Below are 25582 nucleotides of genomic sequence, written 5' to 3'. Positions count from 1 at the left end.
CTCCTCCCACACCAGCACATGTGAGCATGTGTACATAGTCTGATAATCATGATCAGTGAATCAGGCCTGTATTTTGTGGAGACTTTCTGTGATATGATATATAGCACCAATTTCATGATAATTATTACAGATGTCCTAGCACCACAAATACTCCTTGCTAAGGATCCATCTGTAACTTAGATGGCCTCAAAATTACCGTCACTGACCACACTACAGAAGCTAATGCCAGAGAGAGTGTCTTTACGCCATACACTGGGACAATCACCTCCTGTGCTGGTATTGACATTGGCAATTCTTCTCGACCATCCTCCTCCAATACCAGCACATGTGGGAATGTAGTTCAGATCATGCATAGGCTTAGTGGAAATATTTTCTGTTGTGTCACAGTAGGTCCACTGACTGTCATCACTGTGATAGTATCCTGACTTGCCAACAGTTTCAGGATATTCTTTGTAGATTTCCTCACAAGATGACCTAGTATAAGTCGTTTCTTACATCAACTATATAGTTATAATGAAATAGTTTCTATATATATGTAACTATAGGTCACTACATACTGTATAGTGAGTATAGCAAGTACGGCATATCTATAGATCCTCTTTTCTCACTGAAGGGATGGAGACATTTGTCATCTTAGCAGCCATGCTTACATGAAGACAATAATATTAAGGGGAATAAAGCTCCTGTTTACCTTTACACCTACAGTTATATCTATCTCTATCTGCAACTGTACGTAATGTCAGTTTCGATAATTTAATTACAAATTGTGGAAATTTCAGTAAACCTACAATACAATACAATGAAATAGTGGGGTACAATTGGTACATGTTTCCATGTACAAGTTGTGGTATATGTGAAGTGTTCATTGAATATAGAGTTCAAGCTGATCAATTAAAGTAGACCCTCTGCTAAACCCGTGTTCTCTACATATCCTAGCTTCTATATCATCTGTAGTGGTCCCACTTAACTCTCGGTAAAACCATGGTTGTGTAGGGTCGTCACAGCAGTTGTTGGTGATGCAACCAGATCCGTCCCACAATGGGTCATTGAAGTAGTAGGCAGACCTGCCCCATGTATTGTTAGTTCCTGATTCACAGTAATAGTTAGTTCCTACAAAAGGAGGAGAAGGATACTCAGAACCAGGAGCACATGGACAGTTATACCGATCATAACCATCAGCCAGACCATCATATAATCCATTAGCAAATGTCCAGATGTGTTGACGTGGGTTACCATGAGTGATTGATAGTCCATCAACATAGAAGCCATTTATTGTCTGTCCAGTGTGATATCTATAAAAAGCAACTGACCATCCTTTCTGGTAACCTCTTGCTCTACCACACACTTTTTTATAACTTGTACCATTAGTGGAGAAGGTTGTAGAAGAGCAAGTATTGCTGCCATCACTGACCACACGACAGAAGCTAACACCAGCGTAAGTTTCTTTTCGCCATCCACTAGGACAATCATCTCCTGTGCTGATATTAATGTTAACTAACCTTCTCCATCCTCCTCCCACACCAGCACATGTGGGGATGTAGTTAGGATCAGGACTAGGGTTAGTGGAGAGTTTTTCTGACATTTCACAATAGGTCCAGTCACTATTATTTATACGATAATATCCTGACTTGCCAACGGTTTCAGAATATTTGTTGTAGATGTCCTCACAAGATGATCCAGTATAAGTCATTCCACAATAGTCCCTACTGAGGATCCAGTAATATCCTGGTTTATCACGAGTCTCTGTATTCTTGTTGTAGATAGCCTCACAAGATTCTCCAGGTAAGAAAGGAGATTTAAACTGATAATCATCAGCACAATGTCCATCAGTAGCCATCACCACCTCCTTAGTGAGGATCGCTGTTATAATGGAGATCACTGACAACATTGTTAGTGATTTGCAACTTGTCTAAGTGTTACACAGCAAACCTCGTTTTATATATAGTCAACTTGCATGCACACTATATACTGCAAGTCTGCATGAGATCAATGCAAACACTACAAGTTAGCAATCAGATAATAAATGATAAGTTGTGAACCGCACATACGTATGTGTGTACACTTGTAGAAGCTCATACAGTATCTTACAGCTAGGAGATACATGGTGGTAGCTAGTGTGGAGCGATGAAGGTGATGGGTTTGATGGTCAGTTTGGTGTCATGTAGATCAGGTGGTTTGTGTGTTGTCTGGTAGACAGTATGATCTACCTGATGGATCTGTGAGGTGTGAATTTGTTGATTTAATTGTTCAGGAGGTTGTTGACGTTGTTGTGGGTAAGTGACAGTGGTTTTAAAGTTGTGAATTTCATGGTTCACAAGGTCTGGGATATGTGTTAAGAGTCAGATGAACGTTCACAACTGCTTGTTGTCTTACTGACTAGTGTGATCAACTGGGTAGTGTTGGTCAAGATGAGCTCATTGTTTACTTCTGTTATGCTCTAGGGAACAATATAAGTTGTTATGATCACTTGGGGTAGTAACCCTTGATGATGTGGACAACACACGTCATGCTGGTCTGGATAGTGAAATGGACTGGAATGGTAAACTGGAATGGAAAGGTGAAATATATAATGTAGAACAATCTCTACCTAGTGGTTATCTTTCATAAGACTACCTCATTACAAAAACCACCTTCTTGTAAACAACATTTATAATCTTGTAAAGAACATATAAAGCCTTTAATGCCTAAATTATTGTGTTGTTGTTTAGGATGTATGGCTACCTTGTGGATGGTAGTATTGGACAGTAAATTCTTCATAGCCCTGTACTTGAGATGTGCTGTGCTAGCAAGTAAAATAGCAGTGTCACCCTCACTGTGTTAATATCACAGTAATAAGAAAACACTATATACAATTAGCTGCTACACATGTTTCACATACTACACTGATCGGTATATTGTGTGGGCTAGTGATCACACTGTAGGTAGGTGTGTTATCATTATGGGAATAGTGACAAGCAACACAAACTATGTCATATTTTAATAGTCTACTAGTGAGAAATAATTTATGAGTAGACACATCAAAAACATGTCAATTGTCCTATCATCAGTCATTGTTTATTATGATGGTAAAGATATTTGACCAAAGTCTCATTGTTATTAGAATGACTATCAGTTAACTCATTGATGATATTATTATAATAGACAACCTGTCACCATACCATGTTTATCAGTTGTTGAACGATGTACAGAATTGTTTGGAGGGACAAACAGACAAGTATCCTTGTTTGAATAGTGACTGAGTATTTACAGTATAAATTTAAATTTAGTATCGTGTATTTAAATTATGAAAGAAAAATTTCATCCCTCAAAAATTTGTATGTATACAGTATACTCAAAATTTAATGTTCATTAAGTGAAGCTTTCAGTGCAATAGTCAATTACATATTCTTGTTGAGATTAGCAGAATGTTCACAGCACTATACCAGACTAGTTTTAAGTTGATAAGGGTTTAGGGAGGAACTGATCAAACTAGGTGCCAAAAAATGAAATCAAGTGTGAAAGATGATAGAAATTTAAGCATGTTTTTAACTACTAAAAATAGTGCAATTAGTTTAGTGTTCTGTTAACTGAAAATTCTATATTCTGGGTAGCATTAATCATTATGCATATATAGAAATGTGTTGCTGATGTGACAGCAACTATATTAAAATAGCATTTTTGTGAGATTGATTATGGCTTGTTTGTTTAAGTAGCTACAGCATGACTCATCTTTAATGACTATCAGTTAACCCATTATACATGTCTACGCTCATTGATGCTTATTATTTTAATGACCAGGCTACCAGTTCTCCCATGGCCAGTACCGTGGTTGTAAGAGATGGACTGATGTTGTGACATCAACATTTTGAGTGTTCTTTTAAGTTGCTTGGGTTCATTCACTAATAGTTTGGGATTATCAAGTAGTTACCATATACATGCTTGTCCTTCACATAACACTGTCAAGTGTATATGTATATACATTGTTTTTTTTGTTTTTTATCTGCTTTACCAGTTAGGCACTGGAGGATGAATACATCTCATGATTTGCATGGCTGTTCATTGCATGCACACATATGCTCTCACTGTAGTGCTGTTCATAAAGCATGGCAGTACCAGAGGTACATTACGCATTGTCATTGTCATAATTTAGATAACAGAGTAAATGATATTACTTTATTGTTTGCATTTAGTGCTAAAATTAATGGCAGTGGCAATTGAAAAGGAGGTTACCAATTGTAGCTAGCTGATAAGGCATACCCAAGAAATTTTGTGTTTTGCTAAGCTATAGCAACAGCTGGGATCTGTGACCGCATTCAACCTGCACTTAAACATTGACTTCTCACCATGCAGCAAATGGTTTTATTCTGTTAATGCTATCCCATTATAGGGACCTATGAGAAGGCTGAACTAGCTGTTTTTCATTATCCAATAACCCTATTTATCATGAGATATACATTTCCATTATTGCACGGGTGTGGAGTAGTTATCCCTGATGATGTGGACACCGAGTGTGGAGAGGTGATTGTTGAAGGGATGTAGCCACTTCTTGGTAAGGTGTGCAGTGAAGTGCTGCAATTGTCATCATTTGTAGCAAAGTTTAGTAGTTAATGTATGAACAATATGTACAACACTTAATGTACCATGTGCATGCATATAGTGATATGAGGTTATTGAATGAAGAGTTCAAGTTGATCAATCAAGGTAGAGCCACCAGGAAAACCAGCTCCTCTACATATCCTAGCTTCTATATCATCTGTAGTGGTCCCACTTAACTCTCGGTAAAACCATGGTTGGGTAGGGTTGTCACAGCAGTTGCTAGTGATGCAACCAGATCTGTCCCACAATGGGTCATTGAAGTAGTAAGCAGAACTACTATATGTATTATTAGTTCCTGATTCACAGTAATAGTTAGTTCCTACAAAAGAAGGAGATGGAGACTCAGAACCAGGAGCACATGGACAGTTATACTGATCATTGGCTCCCAGACCATCATATAGTCCATTGGCAAATGTCCAGATGTGTTGACGTGGGTTACCATGAGTGATTGATAGTCCATCAACATAGTAGCCATCTATTGTTTGAGTATAATGAGCTAAAGCAGCTGACCATCCTTTTTGGTATCCTCTTGCTCTACCACACACTCTTTGATAACTTCTACCATTAGTGGAAAAGTTTGTGGAGGAGCAAATACGATAATCATCACTGATCACACGACAGAAGCTAACACCAAAGTGAATGTCTTTACGCCATCCACTGGGACAATCATCTCCTGTACTGATATCGATGTTGGCAATTCTGTGCCATCCTCCTCCCACACCAGCACATGTGGAGATATACTCAGGATCATGTGAAGGGATGGTAGAATATTTTTCTGTCATGTCACAATAAGTCCACTGACTGTCATTAATATGATAGTATCCTGACTTGTTGACAGTTTCAGGATATTTACCGTAGATGTCCTCACAAGATGATCCAGTATAAGTCATTCCACAATAGTCCCTACTGAGGATCCAGTAATATCCTGGTTTATCACGAGTCTCTGTATTCTTGTTGTAGATAGCCTCACAAGATTCTCCAGGTAAGAAAGGAGATTTAAACTGATAATCATCAGCACACTGTCCATCAGTAGCCATCACCACCTCCTTAGTGAGGATTACTGTTATAATGGAGATCACTAACAACATTGCTATTGATGTAAACATCTTAGCAGTTGAAGTGTATAGAGCCTGGCCTAGCTTTTATACTTTCAGCAACACCTCATAAAATCATTTTTGACTTGGGTAAATTATTTTTATGTGTGGGTTAAAACAGCCAAGAGGATATTTGATAAAAGTACCTTGTATTGCTTGCAACTATCACACCAAGGAGAGATGGTTGTATAAACATCCTGTTCAATATCCTGACACTTTGGGATTTTCTTACGGTGGGCTTTTTACCAAAGCAACCTGATTTCAGGGATCCAAATATAGTAAAAATAGGACATGCATGACAGATGTCTGGCCTGAGTAGCTACCAAGACGTCTACATTTTAGAATTAATCTTTTTGTGATCAATTATGTCTATTAATCACAATTTCTTAATGTGCTTTGTAGTACATAGTGCAGCTAAAGGGATAACAGGAATAAAAAGAAGAAACTTAAATCTGTTGTCATCTATAACAGACACTCTGCATCCATGGGCATTATAGAGCTTACATGTCCATTGGACTCAATACATCATTTGGAGTCTGTACACAACCGCAAACTTTATAAACCTGAGTATGTACAGCTTTTGGCTGAATTGGATCGTTTGAAGATTCCTCACTGCTACAGAACTGTGGAAGTCAGTGTTTTGGGCCATTTTCAACCTAGTTCTATTGCTGCAATTAAGGATGTGATAAATTTTACCCAGCAAGTATCCCTATTTTCCAAGGGAAGTGCTAGAAATCTTTTGTTCAAGATGGCCAGTGCCTCAATTTCTGCTTCACAGAGAATATTTTATGGTAGGAGCTCTAAAGAATGGACAATCAACCCGGACTGTTTTTAATCTGTATATAATTTAAGCTGTAACTTTAGTTTTGTACTTAAATATTTTTTTTTTTTCCTTGCCATGCCCACTGCTGTCCACTGTTGGTCAGACATGTGGTTGCATGTTGTCCGAGGACACATACCACATAATATATAATTTGTTTGTAATCATGCATGTTTTCTCATCAATTATTAGTGATGGTTCTCTCTCTGTAGCTGAATTTAGCAATAGTCTTTCATCAGACAAAAAAATCAAGATGAATGTGTTATGTGTCAGAATATAGGTTTGACCTAATCAACACTAGTTCTCTATCACTAGTAAAGGTGCTATATACTTTTACAAAGGTGAGTAGTGTAGTGTACCTTGCACTTGCAGTTTGTGATACTATGATCTATACAATATCATGAGCTCTAAGCCATACCACATCTGCATGAAAATGAAACAAACTTGATTGGTATAAAATTTCTATGATGTATCCTTCTCTTCCCTTGTAGGAACTCATTATTACTGTGGATCAGGAGCTATTAGCACTAGGAATCTTTCTGCCTACTACTTCAATGACCCATTGTGAGACGGATCTGGTTGCATCACTAGCAACTGTTGTGACAACCCTACCCAACCATGGTTTTACCGAGATTTAAGTGGGACCACTACAGATGATATAGAAGCTAGGATTTGTAGAGGAGCTGGATTTTCCACTGGATCTACTTTAATTAATCAACTTGAACTCTATCACTTAATTCACATATAGTATACCATAACTTGTACATGGAAACATGGGCGATGAACTGGCTAAGTCTCCATCCTCTCAGTGGTGGAGATAAGTAAAGAGGATCCACCAAACTGAGATACTTTGCAATTTGTGCGGTGAAAATGTATACTCACTATAATTATGTATGTTAACTAACTTGGTTTATTTCATAATAATTAGTTGTTGCAGGGGACTAATATAAGCACAACTATATTTTTGTGTTTTCTGTGTTTTCTACTCAGTGACATTGTGTCATGTACCTTGGTGTATTCAAACCATTCACACTTTTTGCATACAGCTTGGCTACACACTAAAATGCATATATTATGTTTTGGTACTTGACACTTACAGAGAAACCTAATCATTTCATGTAGCTATTTATGGATGTCACGAATGACAAATCTTAATGTGTATGTGTAAGGAACTGACATCACTGTTACACTAAAATCTGAAAAATAAGCTTTTTTTGTTACAGAACATATTCTGCAATTTTATATGTTGACAACAGTAGCACAACAATTCTTCATTAATAAGGCTATGTATGTAAATGACTTTGCAGATGCTTACATAAATGTTTTTACCAAACTATTAATGACATTACATATAAAAATGAATGCTTCTCCACAGAACAAGAAGTACGTGTATAATACCACCACATCCACAGACAATGAACATTATATAGAAACATCTCACTACACACCTTTCCAGGAGGTAGACACTTCCTCTCAACAACCACCTTTCCCTAATAAATGGTGTCCACTGACATCATGACATGGAATACTGTACTTCAACATGTGATCATAACAACTCGTACTCTTCCCTGGAGCATAAAACAATGAGCTCATCAGTATCAATAATAAAAAAATGCATGTCTAGACAAGTTGATGATATTTTATTATAGTGGACAGCCTGTCACCATACCATGTTTATTAGCTGTTGTGGTAGGTAGAGTAATGAAAGCGTTACATCATTTAGACACAAGGATAACCACTCATACAGTACTGCTTATTATAAAATGTATACAGAATTGTTTAGAGGGACAAACAGACAAGTATCCCTGTTTGAATGATAACTGAGTATCCACTTGTAGAGGTGTCACATCTTACAAGAGACACACAGGAGTGATGAAGGTGATGAGTGTCAGTTTAGTGTTGCATATGTAGATCAGGTGATTCTTGTGTCTGGTATACAATGGGATCTACCTGGAACTGTGAGGTGTTAATTTGTTGATTTGATCATTTAAGAGGTTTTGTTGAGGGTAAGTGACAGTATTATGTATTGTACGCAATATGTGTATTGTACCATTACAAGGTTTACAGGTGAATTTCATGATTCACAATGGCTGGAGTGTGTGTTAAATATCAGATGAACATTCACAGCAGTTTGTTGTTTTACTAACTAGCAGTGTGATCAACTAGGTATAGCATTGCAGATGGCATGTCGATACACCCAGGGAGTAAATAACGTCCCAAGGAAAATTACACACATACACATGATTACAGTACAGCTATATTAGGTTATATGTATAGTAATTGGCTAGTAAATATGTTAATGTATAATGCATTAATGATAGTCATTCTAATAACAAGAGTTCATAATATTTTTATATTATGAACTCTTGCTAATAATAATGAGACTTTGTTGCTTACATGTTTCTAGTAACTAGGATACCATCATAATAAACAATGAGATAAAAAGTTTTGTTTTTTTTGGAAAATTAACATGTTTTGATGTGTCTACTCATAAAAATATTGCTCACTAGTAGACTATTAAAATACGACATAGTTTGTGTTGCTTGTCACTATTCCCATAATGATAAACAATGTGATCATCACTAGCCCACACAATAATACACATGTAACATGCATGTTTTGATGTGTCTACTCATATAATTACTAGTATAGACTATTAAAATATTACATAGTTTGTGTTGCTTATCACATAATGATAACCACCTATACCTACAATGTGATCATCACTAGCCCACACAATAATTATTATGTATCTACATGCACGTATGTACTGAAAGTACATATTTTTAAATTGCGTGAGAGTACGTACTTTTATACAATTTTTGATGTACGCACATGCTTGGGCATTGGCTAAAAATTTTCTCCATCTCTTACAACTATACTACATGGCTATATGGGACATGGTATTTGGTGGCAAACATCAACTTGTCTTGAAATGGGCTAATTGGGATAGCTATTAAAGATCAGTAAAATTGGCTACTTTCTACCTACATACAGCTTCTTATCATAAATAGTTAAGAATATGCCAAACATCACTTGTAGGTTTTATTAACTATAAATTGCGATTGGATGACTCCTGTGGCAATTTTGTATGGTATTCATATTTCCGAATTTACAGTGTGTATAATATGTAGAAGAAAATCAGCTAACTAGGGAATGTTATATAATTAATGGTTATAACATGGGCATGCAAACTAGGGATTTGCCTGGTATGTACACCCTCACCCTCAAGTGCTGTGTCTTTCAGGCATTAGGTGACTGTGTACATACAAAGGCGAATCCCTCATTGCCATGTTACAGCTATTACATACATACAAAATACAGTTACAGGAGAACCTCCCGAACAATCAAATCAACAAATTCAGACTCCACTCCACACCATCACCATATGTCTACTGTTAGATGTGACATCTCTACAAGTGGATACTCAGTCATCATTCAAACAAGGATACTTGAATTGTCTGTTTGTCTCTCCAAACAATTCTGTAAAACAGAGAGAAAATATCAGACACTCTTTATTACAAGCAGTATATGCTGTGCATGGTAGTCCCAAATATTTATCCTTGTGTTAAAATGATGCTCCATCTAGCACAACAGCTGATAAACATGGTATGGTGACAGCCTGGGGCGTATGGATTCAGTGGAATGGAATGGTGGACTGGAATCGTGGAATGGGGACTGGAATCATGGAATGGGAAGGTAACTAGATAATTTCACCTAGTGGGTCACCTCTTTATAAAGACCACATACTAATAAAGACTACTTCCTAATAAAACCACCTCTTTATAAAAACCACTTTACTGTCTAAATTGTTGCTTTAGAATCCATATAGGATGGTCTTATTGATTAATTGTGTATCACATGCCTAGAAAAGTCAGAGTGATATTTGATTTATGATACAACAATACTGGTGACTAAAGGAGCTAATATCTGGTGAGGCCAAGAACTGAATGGTAATGCCGGAAACTAACTATTATTTACAAAAGTTTATATAACATTGATCCTTTATCATTGATTGATGCAGTCTTGCTGCATTCCTAATTAATTCCCTGTAACTCTAATTGGCTTGTACTTTGGCTGCCTGTTTCTCCTTTAAAATGAATATTGAACAAGGTGCCAAATTGCTAGCCAATTAGAGTTAAAGAGAATTCAGTAAGACCACACGAGTTATTGATAAAGGACCAATTTTTTATAAATTATAGTTAGTTGTTAGTATTAACAGTCATTCCAGATATTAGCGCCTCCTTCATTTGCCAGTTACTTTTAGCTTTGTGGAGTCTGTGGACATTTATTTTAGATTGTAATTACTAAGACAGTCTGTCGAAATCTGGATTCAGTGGAATGGAATGGTGGACTGGAATGTAATGTAATGACTGTATGTAACCAAATCTCCAAAAATCGAGTCACTAAAACATGTACAACTTTAGTATGTAAACTTACTAAGGAAGAGTTGTTAAGTTAAAGGTTTTTGTTATGGTACAATGCCAACCATGAGTGTAAAACAATACTGTACATTTTGGCTTTGTTGGCCATCAATTTGGTAAAGTTTATTGATTTTGTTAGCTATAAATGAAGTTTGTATAGTATTTTAGCATTGAATGTGCGAGTAGCCATGATGATAACAAGGATCATAAGCATTCTTATGTTAAACCTGCTGTTAAGAAGTATTGAAGGGGCTATTAACAGTGAAAATGAATATACTGCTAGCAACACAGGCAAACAAATGGTCAGGAATGCACCTCCATGTTGCATAGCTGGGGATCACCCTTTTCATTCAATTGTTCAATTTTTCTTGGGAATGCATTCCCCAGACCCTAAATGTACACGCAAGAGAAAAGTTAAAAACCTATCACCAAACTTGCTGGAGCCACCCTTGTAATATGTAAAGTGCTAATAATAAATACTTTAGGTTTAAGGAAGAAAATCCATCCCTCCTGGAGGAAGACTGAGTGTGGCCCAGACTAGACATTGGGTGACCTGCAGTTCGAATCCTGGGGTTGGAGGGATTTTTTTTCCTTACCTTGGCCCCTTTTCTGTTACACCTTTTCAGTCAGTCAGTAAGTCAAGTCATTAAGTCTAAGTCCCTGAAATTAGGTTAGGTAATCTTAAGGCTGCAGCACATGTTGCTGTCAGACCTTTAGTGCTGGTCACTGTAAAGTGCTAATAATAATAGTACTGTAATGACACATGGACTAAACACCTGGGGAATTCCTGGTGTTCATATAATTTTAACCATGTATGAATTAATAAATGTATAGGAAAGCTAAACTAATGCAAAATTTACTAAAACAACCACCTTCTCTAGTATGTTTAGCTTTTGAGTCCTGCAACACAGCAATTTGTTTAGTACATAAGGTATTATTGATTGATGTATTCTGACAAGCGTAATTATATGATAACTAAAAAACTACATGTGTACGTAGTTGGACTACTACAAACAGATTATTGATGTACAGGGAACAGTGTGTAAAATAAATGTAGGAAAGCATAGCTAACTAAACTTATGCAAATTTAAGTTACCCAAATAAAACAAACACTTTCTTTAAAAATTAGCTTTCGGGTACAACAATCTGTTTAGTACATAATGTATTATTGACTGTTGTCTTCTGACAAGCATATTATAACTAAAAACTTTGTGTATACAGAGTTGGGCTATCACAAACAAGATTACTGATGTACACGGACAATGAAATAAATGTAGGAAAGCATATATAGTTAACAAATTTACGCCACCTAACGTTACCAGAAATTTAGTACATTTTTTGGTCATGCGCATTAGTGTAGGCAACCTGTGTAAAATATTCATATAATACAATCACTTTTTGAATGCGATGTTTTTAAAGCTATGCATATGTTGGAATAAATGTCTAATGATTGAAACCAACAAATTCCAAAGGGTTTGAAGCCAGTTAGTCCCTAACCACAATATTATCTTGCACTAACCTCAAAATTTGCTTCCACTTAGTACACTTCAAAGCCATACTGTGTATGTAGGTGTGTGTTTGTGTGTGTGTGTGTAGTGTGTGTCTGTGTGTGTCTGTCTGTCTGTGTGTGTCTGCATGGTTTAATCATGGCACATTATACCTCATAAATTAGAGTGTTAACCACATCAAAGGGATACTCGAAATAACTGTTTGTGTGCTTTACCTTTCTCAGTTAACAAACATTCTGGGAGATATAAACTGTTTGTTTGTTTCTTTGTTTGTTTCTTTGTTTCTTCCTTTTTTTTCAATTTCTGTTGTAATTTACAAGTACATGTTCTTTTATAGCCTGCAGCTCATCTATACAAGACCATTCATCAGGAAGCCACAAGTCACCGACTAAACTGATGATTGTTTATAATGTGCATGCATTTGTGCGTATTATTGCATTTTTAAATTAATTGAGTTGATTGACTATAATGTAGTCTGTATCACAACACGTACGCCATAAGTGTCTTGTCCTGTGGGAAGCTGGTCTATCACATCATACTTCAGTCGTTTTGCTTTGTTATTATCGCTAGCGTAACTAGTCAAGCAATTTTTGGTCCAAATTAATACCAGATTTAGGCCACTCCAAATAAATTTCCAGTTTCCCGTCCTGACCTCAGGCATATTTGCATGCGGGCAGGCGGTCCATTTCCATTATTTCATTATAAGATTGGCAGCTTTTCAAGCCATTATTTGCCTGGCACAGCTATAAAAGCTGCACAAAAGCATGTTCCTTCTTTTTAAAGTTGCAAAAATAACACAAACGTGAAGTTTGTTTTTATTTTATTTATTTATTAATGCTTTACAGCACAAGTGCTGAAGGTCTGTAGGACACCTGGTCCTACAGCCTGCTCAAAGACTTTAGCTACTTAAGATGTGTTTGAAAAGTTGGAGAAAGGAGAAAAAATCCATGACTGGACCTAGGTAGCCTCGAACCTGCAGCCATCCAATTTATGCTCGAACGCTTACAGAAGTCTACCAGGTGGTCAGGATGTTTTCTCCTTGTTATTTTCATGTAATTATATCCATAGGAATTCTAGAGAGTAACTCATTATCTCTAAGTACCCCAAGTAGAACCAAATGGACACTAGTCAGGATGTTTTCTCCTTGTTATTTTCATGTAATTATATCCATAGGAATTCTAGAGAGTAACTCATTATCTCTAAATACCCCAAGTAGAACCAAATGGACACTAGTTTGTGTCGACTTGATAGCACTGCTGACACGTGAGCTGACACTGTTTCTGCTAAAGCCTGTCAGTATGCAAGAATAACCGGAAAATAATGGAAGAATACAGAATAATGGAATATTTAGAGTTGACAGTAACCAGATGAGGGCGGTGGACGGGAAACAGGAGATTTATTTGGAGTGGCCTTAACCTCAGATGGGTAAATTCTCAAAAAATCTTCTGTGGGGACATGCCCCCAGACCCCCTAGATGAGAGCATGCTTTACTCTAGGTTTTGCACTGTGTACGTGCTCAAAACTCCTTAGTTTAAAACAATACCCATCATAATCTGCTGAATTCAAACTCAGGAATTATTTTTGGAATCATTTCATTAACAATTTTGACAGTAATAATCTATGTACTTTTATTTCCATTACCCCTGTTCCAAATGTTTAAACATTCCAGCTCCTACAAACTATTTTATTCTTTAACTTGTACTCTTTACAGCTACCCCTTGTAATTATTATTTGTAGTTATATAGTTTATTGTAATTTGTAAGTAATTAATTATGGCTACCAGTGCAAGACACTGGTAGACCTTCAGTTCTGTAATTTAATCGTTTAAACTCTTAAATATTGTTTAAGTTTGTTTATTGATCTGTTCAGTTCTGTAAAGTATTAATAAATAAATAAATAAAAATAAATCTTATTACAAGCATTTTTCTAGTTCGATGTATGTGATTTTAACGAGGGGTCCGACACGTATGGAATCTAGCATTAAGCAGGATTCAAATCCTTAAATCTTGGATAAAATCCTTTAAATCTCTAATGCTGAACGAATTTTTAAATCCTTAAATTTCCTGAAATTCCGTAAATTTTTGTATTCTATTCCTCAATTCTCCGTTTATTCTTTGTACAAGATCGAGATACTCTAATAGAGCAGTCAACTGCAGTAGTTGAAACTATTCTAACAGAATATTCATAATAGTAAACAGATATTGAAGAAGAAAAAGCCAAAATATAATTCAGAATTCTTCAAATTTAGTAGATCTTGCACTGCTATTCTGTAATTAAATACTTAGCACAATTCTAGTGGTTTATGTTAATGTATTTCTAAATATTTGAAATACATTAAATCCTGGTCAAAATCCCAAATCCCTGATAAAATTTTGCAAATATTGAATCTAAGGTCTTCGTGTCGGACCCCTCGGATTTTAATATACCCTGAAAAGTAGACTATCTCATTTGGCGCCAGTTTCAGCTAGCTACTACTTTCGTAGTTTACTTGCGGGAGAAAACAAAACACCTATAATTAGTTGGATTGAGCTTTCTAAGTAAGGTCAGTGCTGGATTTGCCTATTAATGACGAATGACGTAGGCAATACGTCAAAGACTGAAGCAGTTTCTAATTTGTTGGAGCATCGCTGGACATTTATGGACGGCCTGGAACCACAAGTAGATGGCTGTATTTAGCGAAGATTTTAGCCTACACGTTAATAATAAGGTGAAAACGATAGAAGAATATGTGGCTGACAAAGTGCAGTCCTGGGTCTCTGAGGTTTCTGCCTTGGCTGGGATTGCAAACAGTCGTCCACATGCTACTTATAGTGCCTTCACTCATGGATTGATTGGACGATGGGTTTATTTGATGAGAACAGTCCCGGATATAAGCTCTTTTTTTAAAACCACTAGAGGATGCCATACGATTGCAACTTCTTCCTCCTCTTTCTGGACACCCTGGTTGCTCTGCTGATGAATGGGACCTGCTCTCCCTTCCTTGCCGTTTTGGTGGTTTAGGGCTTATAAATCCCACGAAGGTTTCTGATTCTCAGTTTGATGCATCACTACTGATTACTGCCTCCCTGAAAGATCTGATTATCAAGCAGTCAGTTTGTGCTCGGTCCCCTAATGTTCGTTGTGTAAAGGCCCAGGTTCATCTTAATCGGCGAAGAACTTCCAAAGAACTCGCAATGCATGTAAGAGATCATCTTTCTTCCCAACTTCAAAGGGCGGTTGATTTGAACAGTGAACCCGGTGCATCTTCCTGGTTACTGGCCCTGCCATTACAGGAGCAGGGCTTCCATCTTAGCAAACAAGAGTTCTGGGATGCTGTCCATCTGCGCTACGGATGGAAGTTACTGAATGTTCCCAGTCACTGTGTCTGTGGGGCTTCTTTTACTATCGACCATGCCATGGTCCTGTCAACATGGGGGCTTAACCTTTGTGCGACACAATGACTTGCGTGACATCACGGCAGGTTTATTGTCAAGGGTGTGTTCAGATGTTGCTACTGAGCCTCCGTTACAGCCCCTCAGTGGTGAAGTAATCACTCCCAAGTCTGCGAACCGACAGGATGATGCCAGGGCAGATATTCATGCACGTGGTTTCTGGGGACGGCGACAAAGTGCCTTTCTTGACGTAAGGGTGTTTCACCCAAATGCACCAAGTTACCGTAACTCCAGCATACCATCTGTATATCGCCGTCATGAATTACAGAAGAAGCGAGAGTATGGCGAACGTGTCCGGGAGGTGGAACAGGCTTCCTTTACCCCTTTAGTTTTTTCCACAACCGGTGGAATGGGAGGAGAAGCACTAACATTCTATCGTCGTCTGGCCGACATGCTTTCTCGCCACAGCTCAACATCTTATAGTGGCACTCTGGCGTGGATTCGCTGCACACTGTCTTTTTCATTGCTTCGTTCGGCTACAATGTGCATCCGGGGAACAAGATCCATCCTTCATCGTTCCAACAATGCTTCCCCGGAAATGGGCCATATTGCTGGCCCTAGGGACTTTTAGTTGTCCCCCTTTCAGTTGTCCAGCACACTTGCTCCTTGGTGCTAGGGGTGGTAGGTAAGGGCAGTACATCCAGCCCGGGAGAAAAAAAAAAGGTGAAAACGATTGGTTACATACAGATTAAACCGACTTCGTAGGATGAGTGAGTCTATTGTATGTTAGGCCGCTCCAAATAAATTCTCTGTTTCCCGTCCTAGACTCAAGCATAATTGCATGCGGGCGGGCGGTCCATTTCCATTATTTCATTATAAGATTGGCAGCTTTTCAAGCCATTATTTACCTGGCACAGCCATAACAAACTGCATAAAAGCATGCTTAAGCTTGTTCCTTCTTTTTTAAGTTGCAAAAATAACACAAACGTGAAGTTTGTGCCGACCTGATTGCACTGCTGACACGTGAGCTGACATGGTTTCAAGTGAGCCTGTCAGTATGCAACAATAACCGGACAACAATGGAAGAGTAGGTTACGGAATAGTTTAAAATGCGTGGGCGGAACAAATTACAAAACCCAAGCAGAGATAAATAATTTCAACAACTGTGTTGTGTTAGCAATACAACTAATTGTGCTTGTGCTTGTTTGTTTTTACTACAGAACAACGACTGTTCTTGGGTGTGTGGTCTACAATAGAGCGATGTTTTATAAAAACGCGCCGCCAAAAACCAGACTAACAGATTACTGAATCCTTATAATTTCAAGACAAGTGGCTAAACAACTAAAATATCTAGGTCCTGTGGAAGCGATTTTTTAAGTTACTGGTAGTATAGACGTTTTATTGAACTTTTAGTAGTTTTTCGGGTGAAACAAGCTCTTCGAAGGCTTGTATCCGAGTCACTTGGGAGAAACACGCCAAAAACGCTTCCACAGGACCTAACAAATTTAATATACAGTATCACTATGCCCCAGAAAAGCCAATAGAGCCTACAGCTTTTGCTGTATTTGGCGGCGGAAACACGGTAGTGACAGCTGGAGCTGGCTGGCTTACTTGTGTTACTACAACAAATTGTAGTGTTCCACCTGCCTCAAACCACACTGTAGCTACATAAAAACATTAAATATGAAGGGCTTCATCTTCATTTAAAACTTTTCACGCTGCTAGACTGGTTTTATGGGCTTCTCAAAAAGTATCGATAGGCATTCAAAATTTTGAATGATTGCCCGTGACTATACCGTAACCTTAAGAGCTGACAGTAACCAGATGCGGGCGGTGGACGGGAAACAGATAATTTATTTGGAGTGGCCTTAAACCCATACATTTGGGCCTACTGAACCATAGTCTGTATTGCCACACGTAGAGACGGACTTCAATCCTACCAAATGGGTCGTTTAGCCTCTATTTATACATATTTCATTACCTTCACTCGAGGGGTCCGACCGGGCGGGTCCGACACTTCGGAAAGAGCGTACGAGATTTCCAGATTTCTACCATGATTTCTGATTTCCAGGTTGATTTCTGCTGATTTTCGCCCACGCCAGCTATAGTTTACGGAAAATTTTCTCCAATTTACAGAGAAACACGGAAATTAGAGGCTTGATTTCTACTGCAGGGAGCGTACGAGGTTTCACTAAGTGTCGGACCCCTCACCTTCACTACAAAACGGACATTGTACACAGCTATTTGAGATGTATTGCCAATCCAACACTGTATGTCAATTTAATTTTTAATCAGTAGGCCCATGACCTCAAATGTCTGGTATTGAATAGAACAACCACCTACACTATTATGTAGCATTCAAATCCTGCAATGCAACAAGTAATGTAGTATTCAGTTAAGCAGGATTCTAGTCTAGATGCATAAGTAAAGTAATCCTGTTCCTAAAAATACATTGCTGACAAGATGTCATCAAGGTGACTGATCCTTAATGACCACCTGAAACATCGGCTTGTCTAGACATGTACTAATGTTGGTCTGGATAGTGGAATGGATTGGAATGGTGAATTGGAACAGAATAATGAAATATTAGACATTTCTACCTATAGTGGTTACCTTTCACAAGCCCACCTCATAACAAAAAACCATCTCCTTAATTGGGGCAAGCCTGAGCGAGCCCCACACTAGTGAGAAGTTTTGTACAGTGAACTATGTACGATAAAAAGCGGAGGAAAATGATTACTGATTAAAATTCAACAACACTTACGGAAGAATCACGGTATACTTTACTGACATTCCAAATAAGGCTCATACAGTCAACCATTACACGAACAATAATCGGCTTGGTTTACTAACACTCCAAATAAGGCTTGTACGGTCAACCATTACATGAACAATAATCGGTGTGGTTTACTGACACTCCAAATAAGGCTCGTATGGTCAACCATTACATGAACAATAATTGGTGTGGTTTACTGACACTCCAAATAATGCTCGTACCTTGTGTCATTTATGATATGCCTGGTGTCATATTATCATTAAAAATGGAAGATTACTGAAGACGATGGAGCTAGGGAGCAACATAAAGCACGAAGAATTCGGGGAAACCCCTGAATAGAGACAGCAAAGATTATCCAGGCGCAGAATATGACAGATGTCGAAGATATGCCGCATTAGCATCAAGGAACGCCGTACAGGTAAGATAACAAGAAGTGGTACATACATTATTTAGCTACATACATATACATTATCTAGCTACCACATACTAACTATAATTAAGGGGATTCATCATTGTCATCAATATCAGCACCCTGAAGTGTCCAATACCTCAGGATCATCCTGGCATTGTTGATCCATAAAGCAACAGAAAGTTGCTGGAGCAGATTCTTCCTTGCTAGCTTAGTAGGAACACCGCTACGGTGGGGTGGTATGGTCGGCAATTGTCTGTACAGGTTGAAAGTGACAACGATTTGGAATCAACTGAGCAATCTCACTTGTCAGCAGAAACTAACCCTGTTAGTACAACCATCACCTTCACCACCTGCAGACAAAATAGTGATATTACTATTTTAATTGTAATAATTGTAACTTCATGTAAGTTAATATTTGATGCTATTCAACATCATCTTTCTTCATAAAAATCATTACTAGCTAGCTACAGATAAAAAAATAATTAAAAAATTAGAAATCACAACTATTTGAATCTTACTGTAACTTACCCTGTCAACTTCACATTAAATTTTATAGCCATGAAATCCTGGCTTACCTTCATCATACATCAGGCTCGCCCCATGATGCTCAAGCATCTGTCTATATGGTCAATTTAATGCCTACATTATTGTCTTGTTCTTTAGGATGTATGGCTACCCTGTACGATGGTAATGTTGGACAGTAAATTCTATATAGATCTGCACTTGAGATGTGCTGTGCCAGCAAGTAATATAGCAGTGTGACCCTCACTGTGTTAGTATCATAATAATTGGTCCAATTAGCTGCTAACATGTTATACATGTTTTACAGTAATCAGTATTATTGTGTGGGCTAGTGATCACACTGTAGGTAGGTGATTATCATTATGGGAATAGTGACAAGCAACACAAACTATGTTATATTTTAATAGTCATCTAATTACAAATACTTTTTGAGTAGACACACATCAAAACATTAATTGTCGAAAAATAATTTTTATCTTCAGTTAATATTTATTATGATGGTATCCTAGTTACTAAAGATTATAGCCTCATTATGACTACCAGTTAACCAATTAATACGAGTCTATAGACTATAGGTAGACAAGTTGATGATGTTTATTATTATAGACAACTTGTCATCATCATAACATGTTCGGTAGCTTTGTAGGAGATGGAGCAGTGTTCAGTGCTGGTCACTGTAAAACATTAATAATCATAATCATGTCATTTAGATACAAAGATAAATGTTTGGGACTACAGACAAGTATCCTAGCTTGTATGGTTGGTAACTGAGTATCCACTTGTGTAGAGGTGCCACATCGTACAGGAGACACATGGTGGTATAGTACTGGTGGAGTGATGGAGGTGATGAGTTTGATGGTCAGTTTGGTGTTAGGTAGCTTTTGTGTTGTCTGGTAGACAATATGATTGAGGCGTGAATTTGTTGATTTGATTATATTGTTGAGGAGGTTCTCCAACTTGTTGAGGGTAAGTGACTGAATTATGTATTGCACCATTATACAAGTTTTGCAGGTGAATTTTATGGTACACATTGGCTGAGACGTGTTATAAGACTTGTAATGAGCTTGAGATACAGGATGTTGGATATTCGATATTGCAAAGATGAACACCAGAAGAAGTGTTTGAAGCTGAGTTGGGCAAGTCTTGTAGTCAGATGACTGTAATTGCTTCAGTTGATGATACCTGTCTTATCTGTTGTGGTGATAGTTATGAACATGTTCAGAGTATGTTATGTGATGATCTAAGGGCAGTAAAATGAAGTTTAATGTCGCTAAGTCAAGTGTTATGTGCATGTGGTGGATGAAAGTATGATGGTGCTCCTGCCGTTTCTTTAGATGGTGTTTCTTTTGATGCCTGTTACAAAATATTTGGGACTGGTGATTGATCGCAAACTTAGATGGAAATTTCAGGTTTCCAAAGACCATCTGTATTTAATTACAAATGCTGGTGGATTTTTTGGCTTATCATCACAATTGAATTATATTCTGCCTGTGTCAGGTCCTCTATTGAGTCAGCATTTAATTAGTCTGTAACACCGTCATCATGATTGAGTTGTTTGTGTTATATTCGGTTTGAAAAACATGATCATGTCTTCATGACGTGGGTGGCTGTCTTTTAAAACTACCATTTAATACCAATCTTTACGAGGCAGTTTCTTAAGGATCAGTGCTTATTATTGAATCCAGTTTGACACCTCAGCACCAAATATTGTACTAGAACTTCACCTAGCTCTGCTAATTTACTATTATAAACTATCTTCTTCAAAGTACTTCTTTAGAGGAAAGGCAACTATGAGGTGGAATAGTCTTCTGTACAGAGTCTACCCAATTTATGAACAGTTTGATTTTTTTACTGGTTAATTAATTCCTTGCATACTAATATTGTATTGTTTTTTGTATATTACGTGTTGTATAATGTGTATGTACTTGTAGTCCTTGTTGTATAGTTGTGTATGTTGTGTATGTACGTAACACTTCAGCATGGAAGAAATGGCTAGTCTGAATGCTGTGAGTTTATATAACAATCAATCAATCAATTAAGCAACTCATGTGAGTAGGGATGCACCCATGTTAAAGTCTGCACATAACGAGACTCATTGGAGTATTGCATTTTGTACCATTGCAAATTTTACAGGTGAATTTCATAGTGCACAATGGCTGGGATGCGTGTTAAGTGTCAGATGAACATTCACAACAGTTTGTTGTCTTACTAACTAGTGTGATCAACTAGGTAGTGTTGGTCAAGATGAGTACATTGTTTACTTGTGTTATGCTCCAGGGAAGAGTACAAGTTGTTATGATCACATGTGGAGTAAGGATGGATGGTGATAGCAGTGGCAGATCTAGATGGGTTTTCTGGGGTTTTGATAGAAACCCCCTTTTAATTTAGCTCAGTGACAGTCTAAATACATAAACATTGTTGTACTGTCAATTTGTCATATCAAACAACTATACACCACTGTATTTCAGTAGCATACATGCAGCTGCGATTAACTGCAACACTTCACTTTTCATCTCCCATTGCATTAAAAACGATCGAGATACTCTAATAGAGCAGTCAAGTGTAACTATACTCTAATAGAACAATTACAGCTAGACACCATCTTTGCCTTATAGTTAGCTATAGTACTTACAGTTTAAAACATTGGATTTATTGTAATTGCTAAACTAAAATCTGATCTCAGAGCTTCTAAAATCTCAAATCTTCTGGAAAAATGTCATCAGATGCCTTATTCAACTTTCAGAAACCCCCTTTTAAAAATCCTAGATCTGCCACTGGTACATACTGTTATAATGAAATAGTTTCTACATATGTAACTATAAGTCACTACATGCTATATAGTGAGTAGCATGTATATCTTAACTTGGTGGATCCTCTTTACTCACTGAGGGAATGCAGATATTTGTCATCTTAGCAGGGGTTCATCACATGAAAACAAGAGGAATAAAGCCATATTATACCTTTACACTTATAATAATATCTATCCCTATCTGCAACTGTACATAATGTCAATTTCGATAGTTTGTATAGGTAATCACACACATTTGAGTGCAATTAGGGAATAATTGTATGAGTAATATTCAAAATTGCACGAGGCGAAACCGAGTGCAATTTTGGCTGTTACGAGTACAATTATTCCATAATTGCACGAAAATGTGTGTGATTGCCTACTAATCACATAGTGTCCACCCTTCATGGTTGGTAGTACACATCTATCCAGTTCTATGTGGCCATTAACTTCTACCAGGTGATTGTATCATCCTTCTTTGTATTACATCATTTGTTGTTGCACTTAAAAGGCTTCTTTTGTCAGCTTATTTGATTGGCTATTCATCATATCACTTTCTTGTTGCACTTAAAGTTATTCTGCTACCTTTTTATTGGCTACTTTACAGTGCAATTACAGAAACAAGGCCATGTGATTTGGGATTAATTGCACTCCTACTATTAAGACTAATGTATGGCAAACTAAATCACTATGTAATTAAATTGTAAATTGTGGAAATTTCAGTAAACCTACATTACAATATAATGAAATAGTGGGGTACAATTGGTACATTTTCCCATGTACAAGTTGTGGTATTTGTGAAGTGTTTATTGAATATAGAGTTCAAGTTGATCAATCAAGGTAGAGCCTTTGGTGTAAAATCCATGTTCGTGACATATCCTAGCTTCTATATCATCTGTAGTGGTCCCATTCAGCTCTCGGTAAAACCATGGTAGGGTAGGGTTGTCACAACAGTTGCTAGTGATGCAACCAGATCTGTCCCACAATGGGTCATTGAAGTAATACTCATCTATAGCCCATGTATTGTTAGTCCCTGATTCACAGTAATAGTTAGTTCCTACAAAGGGAGGAGAAGGATACTGAGAACCAGGAGCACATGGACAATTATAATGATCATAATATGCCAGACCATCATATAGTCCATTAGCAAATGTCCAGATGTGTTGACGTGGGTTACCATGAGTGATTGATAGTCCATCAACATAGTAGCCATCTATTGTCTGTCCTGCATCATGATATCTGTTGAAAGCAACTGACCATCCTTTCTGGTATCCTCTTGCTCTACCACACACTCTCTGATAACTTCTACCATTAGTGGAGAAGGTTGTAGAGGAGCATCTATTACTACTATTACTTACCACACGACAGAAACTAACACCGGAGTGGGTATCTTTACGCCATCCATTGGGACAGAAACCTCCTGTGCTGACATTGATGTTAGCAATTCTTTTCCATCCTCCTCCCACACCAGCACATGTGGGGATGTAGTCAGGATCATGTGAAGAGAGAGTAGAATCTTTTTTTACCATGTCACAATAGGTCCAGTCATTGTCATTAATACGATAGTATCCTGACTTGTTGACAGTTTCATGATATTTGTTGTAGATGTCCTCACAAGATGATCCAGTATAAGGCATTCCACAATAGTCCCTACTGAGGATCCAGTAATATCCTGGTTTATCACGAGTCTCTGTATTCTTGTTGTAGATAACCTCACAAGATTCTCCAGGTAAGAAAGGAGATTTAAACTGATAATCATCAGCACACTGTTCATCAGTAGCCATCACCACCTCCTTGGTGAGGATCACTGTTATAATGGAGATTACTGACAACATTGTTAGTGATTTGCAACTTACAGTACTTAAGTGTCACACAGCATACCCTGTTTTTATAGTCATCTCTTCATGTACACTGCTGCACATCTGCATGAAGATCAATGCATGCACTGCAAGTTGCATATATAAACACATAGTATGGCCTTAATTGCTTTTTAAGCATGTTGGGTACTATGTAATTATCAATTAAAAGTTTAATTTAAACTCTGAAGTCATATGCAATCAATGTTACTTAAATTTTAAATTTAATCATTAAATTTCTGTTATTGCTAAAGTATACAAGCTTTAATGCACATTTAAAAAGAAGTTCTGTGTATCTTTCATGCTGTATTATGAGCCTGTGTGTGTGTCCATTAAACCATGTGGTATACTGTCATATATACAGGCCTGAATCAGAAAAAACTTCTTTCTTTCTCTCAACCTCCTCTCAACACTTTAAAGTAATAAAACTATATGCATGTCTCTGATTAATTCACATACTAGATATCAAGACACACGATAGTGTGTCGTGCGGCCCAAGAAGCCGGCGCGTCACACCTTGAGTATATTAACAGGAAGAAAGAAAATGCAATTTTCACACCTATGTAGCTCTGTGATCCCTTATCCGATTGGAGCCAAATTTGCTAGAGACGTGCCGCCCAGTTAAGGGAGTCTACATACCAAATTTGAAGAAAATCGCTCCAGCCATTTCCGAGATACGAGCGAACAAAATTTCGTTTTAATTTCTTTGGTTTTTTTTCTTCTTCATCTTCTTCATTTCGCAAATTCGCCATAAAACACGAATGCGTGCTCGGATTGGGCTGAAATTTGGCACACTTAAAGGGCTCATTAAGACTGATCTCCGTACCAACTTTGGTAGGAATCCGATGAACATCCACGGAGTTATGACCGATTATTTGCGTAAAATAAGGTCGAAGGTCTGTCACGCCTACAGGGTAAACCCCTTGGAGGAATCAGTTGCAAATTGATATGTAGATGGAGCAACCATCGTAGGAGTGCCTTTTTGTGGTTTGAAAGGAATCGAGATAAAGACCATGGAGATATGACACAAACCCAACCTGTGTCAAAATTACGCGATCGATTTTTATGAATAAAAAAACTATTAGTTTTCGTGTCTACCAGGCAAACCGCTTAGAGCAACGAGCTAAAAATCAGTATGTAGCTGGAATCAGCGGCGGAGGAAGTAGTTGATATGAGGGGGGGCTCCGCTGAGCTGACCCAGACTTATTTCTATAGTTTGGTAAGATGAGACCAAAAAAAAAAAAAAAAAGGTCACAACCAACTGACAAGAGCTTTCCACCTCACCAGCTACCATTTCTAGCTGATAAACTACATAAAAATCCTTACATAGCTCGCTACACACTGACTACTTTATTAGAGTGACTGCTCTATTACTATTTGTAGGCATTCCAGTATCCGAGATTTTTTAATAAAAAAATTCTCCGTATATTCCCCAA

General features: G+C 37.6%; 2 protein-coding genes, 1 long non-coding RNA gene and 1 pseudogene across 3 annotated transcripts; 2 read left to right on the top strand and 2 right to left on the bottom strand.

Moving 5' to 3' along the window:
* Window positions 1–720: 720 nt before the first annotated feature.
* On the bottom strand, window positions 721–1993 carry LOC136245066 (uncharacterized). The gene has a single exon (XM_066036576.1). The coding sequence runs from the start codon at window positions 1886–1888 to the stop codon at window positions 863–865; it is 1026 nt and encodes a 341-aa protein (XP_065892648.1). The 5' UTR covers window positions 1889–1993; the 3' UTR covers window positions 721–862.
* A 6197-nt stretch (window positions 1994–8190) lies between these two features.
* LOC136245069 (uncharacterized) lies at window positions 8191–12890 on the top strand. Its single transcript, XR_010695724.1, has 4 exons — window positions 8191–8495; window positions 8549–8655; window positions 9814–10188; window positions 12759–12890. It is a non-coding gene; the product is annotated as an uncharacterized lncRNA (long non-coding RNA).
* Window positions 12891–15594: 2704 nt separating this feature from the next.
* Window positions 15595–16423, top strand: LOC136245233 (uncharacterized; annotated as a pseudogene).
* A 6547-nt stretch (window positions 16424–22970) lies between these two features.
* LOC136245621 (uncharacterized) lies at window positions 22971–24152 on the bottom strand. Its single transcript, XM_066037112.1, has one exon. The coding sequence runs from the start codon at window positions 24123–24125 to the stop codon at window positions 23097–23099; it is 1029 nt and encodes a 342-aa protein (XP_065893184.1). The 5' UTR covers window positions 24126–24152; the 3' UTR covers window positions 22971–23096.
* Window positions 24153–25582: the final 1430 nt, after the last annotated feature.

Source organism: Dysidea avara, chromosome 15, assembly GCF_963678975.1.
Source record: "Dysidea avara chromosome 15, odDysAvar1.4, whole genome shotgun sequence".
Taxonomy (NCBI): domain Eukaryota; kingdom Metazoa; phylum Porifera; class Demospongiae; order Dictyoceratida; family Dysideidae; genus Dysidea; species Dysidea avara.
This window is presented reverse-complemented; position numbering and strand designations above follow the sequence as displayed.

Bases quoted from the DNA above. Each gene is read 5' to 3' on its own strand.
- LOC136245066 (XM_066036576.1), bottom strand. From the start codon at position 1,888: ATGTTGTCAGTGATCTCCATTATAACAGCGATCCTCACTAAGGAGGTG.
- LOC136245621 (XM_066037112.1), bottom strand. From the start codon at position 24,125: ATGTTGTCAGTAATCTCCATTATAACAGTGATCCTCACCAAGGAGGTG.